This window comes from Melanerpes formicivorus, unplaced genomic scaffold (genome assembly GCF_026170545.1).
Source record: "Melanerpes formicivorus ecotype bairdi unplaced genomic scaffold, bMelFor1.0.p_v2 SCAF_13, whole genome shotgun sequence".
In the NCBI taxonomy this organism is placed as follows: domain Eukaryota; kingdom Metazoa; phylum Chordata; class Aves; order Piciformes; family Picidae; genus Melanerpes; species Melanerpes formicivorus.
In genome coordinates, this window is record NW_027142365.1 from 16722560 (window position 1) to 16735902 (window position 13343).

The 13343-nt window shown below is 46.3% G+C and overlaps 1 protein-coding gene across 1 annotated transcript in view; it reads right to left on the bottom strand.

Moving 5' to 3' along the window:
* The window catches only part of ARMC3 (armadillo repeat containing 3), an 83669-nt gene extending 70581 nt beyond the window's left edge, over nt 1-13088 (bottom strand). Inside the window, exons 1-3 of the mRNA XM_068146441.1 lie at nt 13024-13088; nt 11771-11892; nt 2455-2503 (exon numbers count right to left, since the gene is read on the bottom strand). Coding sequence (XP_068002542.1) covers nt 2455-2502 — 48 coding nt within the window. The 5' untranslated portion in view covers nt 2503; nt 11771-11892; nt 13024-13088. The remainder of the gene's footprint in view (nt 1-2454; nt 2504-11770; nt 11893-13023) is intronic.
* Between the last annotated feature and the right edge of the window lie 255 nt (nt 13089-13343).

The window sequence follows — 13343 nt, forward strand, 5'->3', positions numbered from 1 at the left end:
TGGACTTTACTCTTTCCAAGCCTTTTCTTTTTCTATAGCTTTACTGACCTTTTCCTCCCAGTCTTGTTTTTGTTTTTCAGTTGCTAACTATCTGTTCTAACAGCGTTCCCAGTTTGTTGTAGTAGTCAGTAGGCTGTAGCAGACTTTTCTCCACAAACTCTAATCAGCTCTTTTGGATCTAGAGAGTGTGGTGCTGCTTCTCCTGGTTTTCTAGATATTTACTGAACAAGTAAACTTCTACTACTCAGACAGGGTTTTCTCCTCTGTATGCCTTAAATCTACTGTCACACCTTGCAGTTTTCTTTCCTACAAATACTGCAAATTCCTGCAGAAATACACAATTTTAATTAGTCCTTCTTTGTGTCTCCATTCTCCCCCTGTACTCAGCACTGGTTAGGCCACACCTGGAGTCCTGTGTCCAGTTCTGGGCCCCTCAGTTTAGGAAATGTTGAGTTGCTGGAAGGTGTCCAGAGAAGGGCAACAAAGCTGGGGAGGGGTTTGGAGCACAGCCCTGTGAGGAGAGGCTGAGGGAGCTGGGGTTGTTTAGCCTGGAGAAGTGGTGACTCAGGGGAGACCTTATTGCTCTCTACAACTACCTGAAGGGAGGTTGTATCCAGGTGGGGGTTGGTCTCTTCTCCCAGGCAGCCAGCACCAGAACAAGAGGACACAGTCTCAAGCTGTGCCAGGGGAAGTTTAGACTGGATGTTAGGAAGAAATCCTTCACAGAGAGAGTGATTGGCCATTGGAATGGGCTGCCTGGGGAGGTGCTGGAGTCACCATCACTGGAGGTGTTTAGTAAGAGACTTGATGGGGTGCTTGGTGCCATGGTTTAGTTGATTAGATGGTATTGGGTGATAGGTTGGACTTGATGATCTCAAAGGTCTCTTCCTACCTGTTCTGTTCTATTCTATTCTATTCTATTCTATTCTATTCTATTCTATTCTATTCTATTCTATTCTACTCTACTCTACTCTACTCTACTCTACTCTACTCTACTCTACTCTATTCTATTCCTCCTGCTTTTCTAGGTTACTCCTTACAGAAATGTCTTTAGATCAATTTATCCTCTCATGTTGAAGTTCTCTATCAAGTCTCCTTTCCTAAGGATTTATTGTTGATTGGAGTGTTTGTAATACTCTGCACAGAACAGTCAGGCAAAACCTACTATCAATTGCTATGCCTCAGTGACACCATGGCTACTGGACATTACTCTCTTAGTCAAAACTATTTATGCTTATTTAACATTGAAGTTGTGATGTAGTTTTTGCTAATCAACTTTTCTGTGACCCTTAAAACAGCTCCTGCAGTACCATCACTCTTTACAGACAGATCCATTGGGGGGTTTGAGCAGTGTACTTAACCTTGCAAAAAACCTCATATTCCATTATTTCATGTTTGGCTTCAGTTCTTGTATTTCATACTGTGGCCCTTCCACTGATTCCTGAAAAACCTGATCTTCTGCTAAAGACTGTATATCACAGAATCACAGAATGGTAGGGGTTGGAAGGGATCTCTGAACATCAAGTCCAACCCCACACCAGAGCAGGGTCACCTAAAGCAGGTCACACAGGAACATGGCCAGGTGAGCCTTGAAAGTCTCCAGAGACAGAGTCTTCACCATCTCTCAGGGCAGCCTGTTTCAGTGCTCTGCCACCCTTAAAGTAAACAAGTTCCTCCTCATGTTTAGACAGAGCTTCCTGTGTTCAAGCTGATGCCCATTACTTCTTGTCCTGACACTGGGAACCCCTGAGAAGAGTCTGGCCCCATCTTCCTGGCACCCACCCCTTAGATATTTGTTAGCATTAATAAGATCCCCCCTGAGCCTCCTGTTCTCCAGGCTAACCAGCCCCAGCTCTCTCAGCCTTTCCTCATGTGAGAGATGTTCCAGTCCCCTCAGCACCTTAGTGAGCATCTGCTGGACTCTCACCAGTAATTCTCTTTCTTGAGAACCCTTTCTTGAGCCAGGGTGCCCAGAGCTGGACACAGTACTCTAGGTGAGGCCTCACCAGTGCAAAGCAGATCTTTGCAAAAGATCCAGAGCACATAGCAGTGTCATTCACAGTATCTGTAAAATTTTTAATTCAGTATCCATCTAGGCTCTTAACTCTTCCATCCTTAAAGAAAGGAGATGTCTCCTCAGTTGGAAAGACAGGCAGATTTCAGGCCTCTCTTCTCCCTTCTCTTTGGGTTTTTACAAATGGAAAGCTAATACTCTCCTTCAAACCAAAAGAAGCCTGGATTGTTTCATACATCACTATTTGCAGCGCCTGCCACATGCCCAGACACTCTGGTTTGTGTGCTGTCCCAGAAAAGCAGAAACAGAATCATCTTTGAAAGACAGTTTTAGAATGATGTGGGTAAGTCAGGAGAGTAATGAACCATGTCAAGATGGTAGAGCTGGGCCTATAATTGTGTAAGGCTTATTTTACAGCACGCAGCAGTTTACAAACTTACCACATCCTTGGGTGGAGGCTGCACTTCCTTCTTTTCATTTTTACCCATTCTGAAAAGCAAGAACAACAACAATAACAACAAATAAAAGCAGACAAACAAACCCCCTCTGTGCTTTGTAAGAATCATCTTCCCAGTGGTTTGGGAAAGCTCGTAAGCCAGGCTTCCTCATTCATCTCGCCCAGCTAATCAGTTTGAGGCTTTCTTTGACAGAGTAATATCTATGTAGAAAGTTATCCCTTACAAACCAACCACACTTTCTAACACTGGCACATCTTTGGTAAAATACCTCTGCCAACAAAAGGCAGAACCAGAAAGAAAGCTCTGAGTCATCACAGACTTGAGTTGTAATGTGGTACAAACACACAGGGGTTCTCTAAGTGAGTTTTATCTGGATCCAGCAGTCATAGATGAACCTGAAGGTCCTATCAGGGGGTTTCCCCATGTTTGTCTACACAGTCTGTGTTGGCAAACATTCTACCCAATTGCAGAATGGACAAATGAGTTCTACCTCAGTCATCAGCAAATTAGCAGACGACACCAAGTTGGGAGCACATGTTGATCTGTTAGAGGGCAGAAGGGCTCTGCAGAGGGACCTCAACTGACTGGACAGATGAGCACAGTCCAACAGGATGGCATTCACCAAATCCAAGTGCCAGGTGCTGCACTTTGGCCACAACAAGCCCATGCAGAGCTACAGACTGGGGTCAGAGTGGCTGGAGAGCTGCTAAACAGAAAGGGACCTGAGGGTGCTGATTGACAGCCACCTAAACACGAGCCAGCAGTGTGCCCAGGTGGCCAAGAAGGCCAATGGCATCCTGGCCTGCACCAGAAATAGTGTGACCAGCAGGAGCAGGGAAGTATTTATGCCCCTGTACTCAGCACTGGTTAGGTCACACCTTGAGTACTGTGTCCAGTTTGGGGCCCCTCAGTTTAAGAAGGACATTGAGACACTTGAATGTGTCCAGAGAAGGGCAACGAGGCTGGGGAGAGGCCTTGAGCACAGCCCTGTGAGGAGAGGCTGAGGGAGCTGGGGTTGGTTAGCCTGGAGGAGGCTCAGGGGAGACCTCATTGCTGTCTACAACTACCTGAAGGGAGGTTGTAGCCAGGAGGGGGTTGGTCTCTTCTCTCTAGCAACCAGCACCAGAACAAGAGGACACAGTCTCAAGCTGTGCCAGGGGAAGTTTAGGCTCAAGGTGAGGAGAAAGTTCTTCACTGAGAGAGTCGTTCGCCATTGGAATGTGCTGCCCAGGGAGGTGGTGGAGTCACCATCCCTGGAGGTGTTCAAGAGGGGATTGGATGTGGCACTTGGTGCCATGGTCTAGTCATGAGGTCTGTGGTGACAGGTTGGACTTGATGATCTTTGAGGTCTCTTCCAACTTTGGTAATACTGTGATACTGTGATACCCTGAGAATGTGGTTGGGATCAAGTTTGAATTCTCTATCCACATTGTCACAGAAGACCAAAATCAGGCCTGCAGGAACTGAGAAACTGTTCTGCACAGTACCAATTTCACCGGTTTTAAAATGTGACCCAATCCAGCTCCTGCCTTCTGCTTTTGGGGCACTGTGGCAATGCCAGCGACGAGCAGTGTGAGCAATCTGGCAGTGCAGGGCTAGAGCCTGACATGGTGGCAGGCCATGCTCAGCATAAATGCAGAGCCAGCTAGCAGTGCAGCAAAACAGTGCTGTGTCTGCAGCATGTAACTAAAACAGGGCACTGGTAGCTATAAACATAGAAAGTTATCTTAGGACAACAGAACATGCACCTGCATCAACAACCTCACATGTCATTAGTAGTTGGACCAATGATCTATTATATTGTGATGTGTGGTCACTCCTAGGGAACCAATGAAGCCATGCCAACAAGGCACTCTGAGTTTATATAAGTTGTAGAAGTTCCCTTGCTACGCACTTCTGCCTTTCCTTTTCTTCTTCTATGCTTTACTTTACTGTATAATACTTGCACTACAGGCCTGCACCATCGGCCTGCAACACTGGAACAATAAAGGAACAATACTTGATCATATTGGTCAGCCGTATTGATTCCAATCTCCGTGGCCCCCACAGGGCACAAATGGTATCCATGTGCACGTGAACCAGGAAGACTTTCTCAGCTGTATCTAAGAGTAGCTCCTGAAGCACATGGATGTAATACCTCCCATGCACCTCATTTCACGTGGCTTGCAAAACTTCAGCACAGCCCTCCAGATAGCCTACAGACAACAGTAGCTATGCACAGAACATAACCCAAGCTGTGCCAAACTTAGAAGCACAGAATGCCAGGTTGGAAGGGATCCCAAGAATCCTCTGGTCCAACCTTTCTAGACCATAGTAGAGTTGAAATGAGCTGGCCCAGCACCCTGTAAAGCTGAGTCTTAAAACTGTCTAGGGTAGGGGAATCCACCACTTCCCTTGGAAGATGATTCCTATGTCTCACTGTTCTCATGGAGAAACATTTTCTTCTGGAGTCCAATGGGAATCTCCCCAGCAGTAACTTGTCCCCATCCGCCCTTGTCTTTTCCAAGGGACTCCTTGTCCCATGGAAGTCTTGGGAGTCTCCATCCTCCTCGCAGCCATCCTTTATGTACTAGTCAATGGTATCAAGGTGTCCCCTCAGCCTTCTCTTCTCACAGCTGAACAACCCCAGCTCTCTCAGCCTTTCCTTAGGTTTGTTTTAGCATTGTATAGAAATGAAATGGGCACTGTTAGTACCCCTTAATTAGCTCTCAAAGGGAATCCACAAATTCATCTATGAGGGCTACCCTGACAACCTCCCTGTGCTATAAAGTATTATATTTTAGTGTAATATGAGCTGCAGCCTCCCTGGTTACAGAAGTGAAGGCTATTTGCTGTGTTCAACAACAATCTGTAGCTTCACAGCAGTAGTGAACACCCAGCTAGAAGCACATCTTTTACAAAAAATGGATCTGAGATTTACAACTTCATAGGCAGGTCACTAATTATAGTCTTGAGGGGAGAGTAATACAATCAAAGATTCTTCAGCTCCAAACTGCTTTATCCTTCTGAATATATACACACATATGAACACACACTGAGACAGATGCAGGGTTGCAGAAAGTGCAGCTTTGGCTAGAGGCAACTTACATAAGAGGAAGCATGGGGACAAATTACTGACAGTATAGACAACAAAAATGATGGAGATAGTACCCTCTGATTTATACAGTCACTGTAGGAAGTAAGCATCACTCATACACACATGAATTGGATTCACAAGGACATTCAGGAAATCTGGGTTATTGAAATTGTGTTAAATCCCAGTATGGAGATATGGGCACTTCTTTAAAGTGATTCACTTCAGCTCAATTCCTTTCAGATATAAATTTCAGCTAAAGTCATACAAAAGGCAATTTCATTTACAATGAGTTTAATTAAGTTGAAGCCCAGCCATAGTAAAAGTTAACCCATGTAAAAGTGTTTATAATATTGTATAATTAATGATCACAGACTCACATAATTATACATAATCCAAGACCATGAACAGCTGAAACCTCTGACTGCAAATATTTCTTTATGCTGTATAAATGCATCCAACTTCTGAGGATATTTTCCAGAAACTAAGATATTTTACTACATGTTCAGAAATATTTTTGGTTCCTTGGTGATATTTCAAAAAGCAACACAATCAGTAGCAACAAGCAAGGAAGAGTTGTGGATTATGCCCTTCACAGAATCATCTTCATTTCTTCCCCAACATCTCATTTTCAACTTGGTGAAAACCACCACATGAATAGAATAGAATAGAATAGAATAGAATAGAATAGAATAGAATAGAATAGAATAGAATAGAATAGAATAGAATAGAATAGAATAGAATAGAATAGAATAGAATAGACAAACCAGGTTAGAAGAGACCTTTGAGATCATCAAGTCCAACTTATCACTGAAAACTATCTAATCAACTAAACCATGGCACCAAGAACCCCATCCACTCTCCTCCTAAACATGTCCAGTGATGGTGACTCCACCACCTCCCTGGGCAGCACATTCCAATGGGCAACCTCTCTCTCTATGAAGAATTTCTTCCTAACATCCAGCCTATCCCTCCCCTGGTGCAGCTTGAGACTGTGTCTTGTTCTGGTGCTGCTTGCCTGGGAGAAGAGACCAGCCCCTGCCTGGCTACAACCTCCCTTCAGGTAGTTGTAGAGAGCAATGAGGTCACCCCTGAGCCTCCTCTTCTCCAGGCTAAGCAACCCCAGCTCCCTCAGCCTCTCCTCACAGGGCTTGTGTTCCAAACCCCTCCCCAGCTTTGTTGCCCTTCTCTGGACACCTTCCAGCAACTCAACATGTTTCCTAAATTGAGGGGCCCAGAACTGGACACAGGACTCAAGGTGTGGCCTAAGCAGTGCAGTGTACAGGGGGAGAATGACCTCCCTGCTCCTGCTGGCCACACTGTTCCTGATACAGGCCAGGATGCCATTGGTCTTCTTGGCATCTTGTAGAATGGTAGGGGCTGGAAAGGGTCTCCAGAGGTCATCCAGTCCAACCACCCTGCCAGAGTAGGATCACCTAGGGCAGGTCACACAGAAATGCATTCAGATGGGTCTTGAAAATCTTCAGAGACACTGCAACCTGAGCCAGCAGTGTGCCCAGGTGGCCAAGGCGGCCAATGGCATCCTGGCCTGCATCAAGAATAGTGTGGCCAGCAGGAGCAGGGAAGTCATTGTGCCCCTGTACTCTGCACTGGTTAGGCCACACCTTGAGTACTGTGTCCAGTTCTGGGCCCCTCAGTTTAAGAAGGACATTTTGACTCTTGAACATATCCAGAGAAGGGCAAGGAGGCTGGGGAGAGGCCTTGAGCACAGCCCTGTCAGGAGAGGCTGAGGGAGCTGGGGTTGTTTAGCCTGGAGAAGAGGAGGCTCAGGGGAGGCCTTATTGCTGTCTACAACTACCTGAAGGAGGGTTGTAGCCAGGAGGGGGTTGGTCTCTTCTCCCAGGCAACCAGCACCAGAATGGGAGGACAAAGTCTAAAGCTACACCGGGGGAAGTTTAGGCTGCAGGTGAGGAGAAAGTTCTTCACCAAGAGAGTCATTTGCCATTGGAATGTGCTGCCCAGGGAGGTGGTGGAGTCACCGTCCCTGGAGGTGTTCAAGAAGGGACTGGACGTGGCACTTGGTGCCATGGTCTAGTCATAAGGTCTGTGGTGACAGGTTGGACTTGATGATCTTTGAGGTCTCTTCCAACCTTGGTGATACTGTAACCTCTCTGGGTAGCCTGCTCCAGTGCTCTGTCACCCTCACAGCAAAGATGTCTTCCTCGTGTTGAGGTGGAAGCCCCTGTGTTCCAGTTTGTATTCATTGTCCCTTGTCCTATCACAGGACCTCATCAAAACCAGACTGTCCCCTTCTTCTTGACACTCACCCTTCAGATATTTATAAACACTAATGAGATCCCCTCTCAGTCTTTTCTTTTCCAGACTAACCAGCCCCAGGTCTCTCAGCCTTCCCTCATAACAGAGGTGCTCCCGTCCCTTCAGCATCCTCATAGCCCTTCAGTTTGTTTCTCAGCTGCAGTTATCATTCTGGATTTCGATGCATCATGCCATCAAACACTGGTGTTAGCTCTGCTCCTAGAATGCTCTCTGTATTCAGGGGGCACTCCCTGACTGAAGGCAGTGATGCACACAGAATTCTTTGCCTTACTGATAATTAAAAATGTGTCTTTGGCATTGACTGTTAATTACCACAGACAGTCAATGGGTGGTTTACAGGTATTGAAAGGCTACTGACCCAGAAAAGAAGCTTTTATCCAAATGCCTTTCTCTCTGTGATGACTGCCTGTTGTCTTTTCCTCAGTGGGTTTATAGCATGCATATCCCTGAGCCTCAGTTTACTGTGCTAAATACTTAGAGGTCAGAAAAAGTTTGCAGGATGATTTAGGTTTTCAAATGTGATTAAATTCTGGGTCAATGTTACCTGAAAAAGTAGTTTTAAAAGCCTAAAACTCTATTCAATAGTAAGTAAGTGTAATTAGTTTGCTAGTAATTAAGTGTCATTAATTCCTTAATTAATTCCTGGGCTGTTTTCTGAAGCTGAACAGCTTGGTACACCTAGGATGAGGCGTACTAAGTCAGGAGTGTTTCAGATGCTAAGCTGTAGAAGGTAGAATGCATTCTGCAGTTTGTGCAGTGTATGAGATGCTGTATGAACATTAATAAAAAGAATTCATGAACACAAGAGCACTCTTCCTAAATCACACAGTAACTAAGAGAGGTCTCAGCACAGAAAAACCTTCTCAGTGACTGAGAACAGTCTTCAACGGTAGATCAGCATCCAACCTCCAGAGCGTTAAGAGCCAAATGCTTCTGATAAATGTGTTGAAACCAATCCCACAAGTCAGATTTCTTCCATCTGTTACAGGGGTTTTATTTCCCTAAAGTATGAAAGTTTAGATCTCCTGAAGTTTTTATGTTCTTCCTAACAATAGCAGCTGGTTTTACTGTCCACATAAACACTCAGTCCTTTTACTCTTCGTTCCTGGTCTGACAGTGCTGTGGCACAGGTCCAGTTGTCAAGTGTACTGTACAAGGAGCTACTTAGATTTTGAAAGTATGTAAACAACTTGAAAGTGTTACTCAATTCAACACAAAATCTCCTGGGTCTTGTCTTGCAACTTATGTTAAAGATGCTCTTGCTTCTTCTTTTCTTCTTTCCTGGGATGCGTCAAGAGGAGCATGGCCATCAGGACGAGAGAGGCTCCCTTCCCCCTCCACACTGCCTCACTGGTGAGGTCTCACTTGGAGTACTGTGTCCAGTTCTGCGTTCCCCAGCTTGTGAATGGCAAAGAAGCATAGAAGAGAGTCTGGCAAAGGGACAATAAGATGCTGAGAGGACTGTTTAGTGTATTTACAATCACAATCCAAACACAGAAACAAGATTCTGTTCCTTTTGCACTAAGATGCTGAGGGGACTGGAACATCTCTCATCTGAGGAAAGGCTGAGAGAGCTGGGACTGGTTAACCTGGAGAAGAGGAGGCTGAGAGGGCATCTTATTATTGCTTACAAATGTCTAAGGAGTGGGTGTCAGGAAGATGGGGACAGACTATTCTCAGCGGTTCCCACTAACAGGACAAGAGGTAACAGGCATTTACTTGAACATAGGAAGCTCCATTTAAACATGAGGAGGAACTTCTTTACTTTGGAGGTGGCAGAGCACTGAAGCAGGCTACCCTCATAGGTGGTGGAATCTCTGTCTCTGGAGACTTTCAAACCCCACCTGGATGAGTTCCCAGCTCTGGCAGTGGGGTTGAACTGGATGATCTTCAGAGACCCCTTCCAACCCCTGCCACTCTGTGATTCTCTGCTTCCATCAGAGATAGTCTCACTGTCTCTTTTCTACTTTCCTTTATAATTCCCTGTACATTCTGATCACCTTTCTAAGCTGCCCTAATTATTTTTTCCATATAGCTTTTCCAGATGTATGTTTCTTGTCTCAGAGTCCCTCCATGACTGTTAAATCTATCTCAGGTACGATGAACCCAACCTGAAATATCACAATCAATTCTAGAACACTACAGTGGCATCACAGCTTTGGGGGGGGTGTGTGTGTGTGTGTGTGTATTAATTTTCACCCAATTTCCTCAGTGAAGATTTTCCCAGCTGATCACAATTAACAGAAGCTCACTATTGAAGAGTACATTGTTCCAAATATTCCTGACAATGTAAATCACATTGCTTTCATCAACTAAGAAACTTCTCTGCCACGGTGTTACCCCTTCCCCTAACTCAGAGGTTTCCAGCAGTCTCCTTTAGCCTTAACATCAATTATTGTCTCTCACCAGAAAATGTTTTATTTCTCTATGTTGTTGCTCATTTCCAAATGATAATGAACATGTCAAAAAAAAACACATCAGGCACAGGCTAAACCCTTGGAGAATCCAAGTTGTGACAAGCTGAATGAAGGAGATGCTGAGGAATTGCATGTGCTGTTTCTTAAATCTCTCACTGAGACACACAGTGAAATTCCTCATTGCAGGAGAAAGAGGCTAAAGGAGAACTGACTAATCTAAAACAAATGAGAGAGAGAAGTTATGCAACCACTGTCTGAGCAGTAACAGCAGGACGCTTTTCCCACAGGAGTCAAAGATGGTCTGCCTGAGGAAGAAAGACATTTTAAAGGCACTGAAGTTTTTAGCCAGCTGTGCCAGCTGACAAGTCACAAACTGAATGCCTCCTTCTGCCAGGTTCACAGGGAAATCAGGTGAAAGGGACATCCTGAATGATCAGATTGGTTCCCCTTCTCACACTGATCCCACCAGATAGCTATCCTGTTGTATCCTAAGAGCCAGCTCTCTCATTAAAGAGCTGTTCCACAAGCCACCCAATCAGACAGCCAGGAACCTTCTTTAATTTTGAGCCTACATTTATTACATGACTGAAGAAGAGCCAGCAGCATGCTCAGGTGGCCAAGAAGGTTAACAGAATCCTGGCCTGGAACAGAAACAGCATGACCAGCAGGATCAGGGAAGTGATTGTCTCCTTGTACTCAGCACTAGGGAGGTCCCACCTTGAGTACTGGGCACAGTTCTGGGGCCCTCACTACATGAAAGACACTGAGGTGCTGGAGTGGATTCAGAAAAGGGCACTGAAGATGGTGAAGAGTCTGGAGAACAGGTTTGGTGAGGAGCAGCTTGAGGGAACTGGAATTGTTTAGTGTGGAGAAAAGGAGAGTAAAGGGAAACCTTCTGGCTCCCTACAACTCCCTGAAAGGAGGTTGGAGTCAGGTGGGGGTTGGTCTGTTCTCCCTAGTATCAACTGATAGAATGAGATGAAAAAGCCTCAAGTTGCTCCTGGGGAGGTTTATGTTGGAGATCAGAAACCTCTCCCCCAAAAGGGTTCTTAAGGACTGGCACAGGCTGCCCAGGGAGCTGGTTGAATCCCCAAACCTGGAGGTCTTTCAAAGACACAGAGATGTGGTGCTGAGAGACATGGTTTAGCTCCAGCCTTGGTAGAGTTGAGAATGGTTGGACTTGATCTTAAAGATTTTTATCAACCAAAACAGTTCTACAATTCTTCTGATTGACCAGGCTTTAATATATTAACAAACAAACAAGCAAAGAAACCCCAAACATTTCTTATTTGGGGGCAAAAAAATACAGGCAGCAGGTTAGCAAACAGAAGGAGCAGCTGCAGTACCTTTAACACTCTTCAAGCTAGCAGAACATTACAAAAAAAGAAAGCAACCAACAAACAGAAATGTTGCTATCATCAACAAAGGGGAGAAAGTGAGCTTGCAAAGTCAGTGAAGAGCAGAAAATAGATGCATTCATCTTGCATAGGGTAAGATAATATCAGCCTACCTTGTGGAGATGATAATTTCAGGTTAACAATAAACTATAAAAGAGTTGTTCTACAGATGATGCTCCTCTGCCAGCAAACCCATACTTCCGTTGGAAATTCTGGTGTGCAGCTGCCCCAAAGCCTTTGAAACATCAATAAATTAGGTGAGATTTCCTCCCTAATAATCTAATCACTTGTTAGTGTTCTTTTGTTCTTTAGGATGAAACTCCTGTGTGCAGCATTCGATTCCTTTTTTCACCTCCCCTGTCTCATCTGTTATCCATACAATTTTAGGTCTCTTACCTTTCATCTTACTGTCACACATAAATTCTGCACATCTTATCTGCAGCACACTGTTCTTTCTTTCTTGGTATTATGACACTTCAGAAAGAAAAGGTTTTTTCTCTACCATATGAGTTTCCTTAGGGTGGGTCTCTGCAGTTTCTTGCTTCCCAGTTTACACCTTCATGTACTGCCACATTTGCCTTCTGCTGAACTAGTCCATCCAAGTGCTTCCCTACCTTAGCACAAATTCCTAAGCTCCCAAGTTCTAGGAGGAAAGAGTGTCGGGACCCCCAAAGTGCAGGGTTTACTCTTACTGGTGTTAAATTTTGTGCTCATTCTGATACCCTTCAGCTGTTATGAAACCATGCAATTTTATCATACATCTTGCAATTGTCACTGCTTTTCTGCAAGGTGCAGACGCTGTAATTTAGATTTTGCTGTTGTTATGGTTGGAGGAAATACCAACACATGACTGTTGAGAGTCTACAGATGCATGGACCTCAGTTTGCTGACACAGTTAAGGAACCAAACCCATCAGGAGGCGAGGTACCGGTGGGAGCTGTGGAACCAAACCCACCGGGGGGTGAGGCACCAACAGAGCTGCGGAACCAAACCCATCGGGAGGTGAGGCACCAACGGAGCCAAGGAACCAAACTAACCGGGCAGCAAGAGAGCTCAGGAAGCAAACCCAGCAGGGGATGAGGCTCCCACCGCGGAGCGGACCGGCCGGAACGGACTCTAGCGGCCCCCTCGCGCCCGCAGCACCGCCACCCCGCGCGGCGCGGGCAGCGCCGGGGCTCTGACCGGTGCCCGGCCAGACGTACGAGCTCCCTGGGAACCGACAGCGTCCGAGCCCCCTTGCCCCGCCTGCCTCAGCGCCGCCGCTGCTCTCCGCCACCGCCTTGCTGCGGAGACATTGCCCTTTCCCCTGGCCTGCTCCAGGTCTGCCTCGGACCGCCCTGGAGAACCGAGCCGAGAGCTCACTCACCCGCCGCGGCCGGGCACAACGCAGGACCCGAAGGCCACCAGGCAGCAGCGGCCAGCAGCCTCGAGTCGGCAGTTGCCAGGAGACGGCCGCGGCGCATGCGCTGCCCGGCGGCCGGGAAGGTGGCACCGGCCACAAGCAGGGCACGGCCGGCCCGAGGGGAGCACCTCCGGCCTCTTCCCTTCCCCTTCTTTCCCCCTTTCCCTGTCCCTAGACAGCGGTTTCCATCATGTCCCTGTCGTGCGAATGCCCGCAGTCCTCAGGGAGCGGCTCCACTGTGACACAGGCATTAATCCAACTCTTCACAGCGTATCCCAACCTCA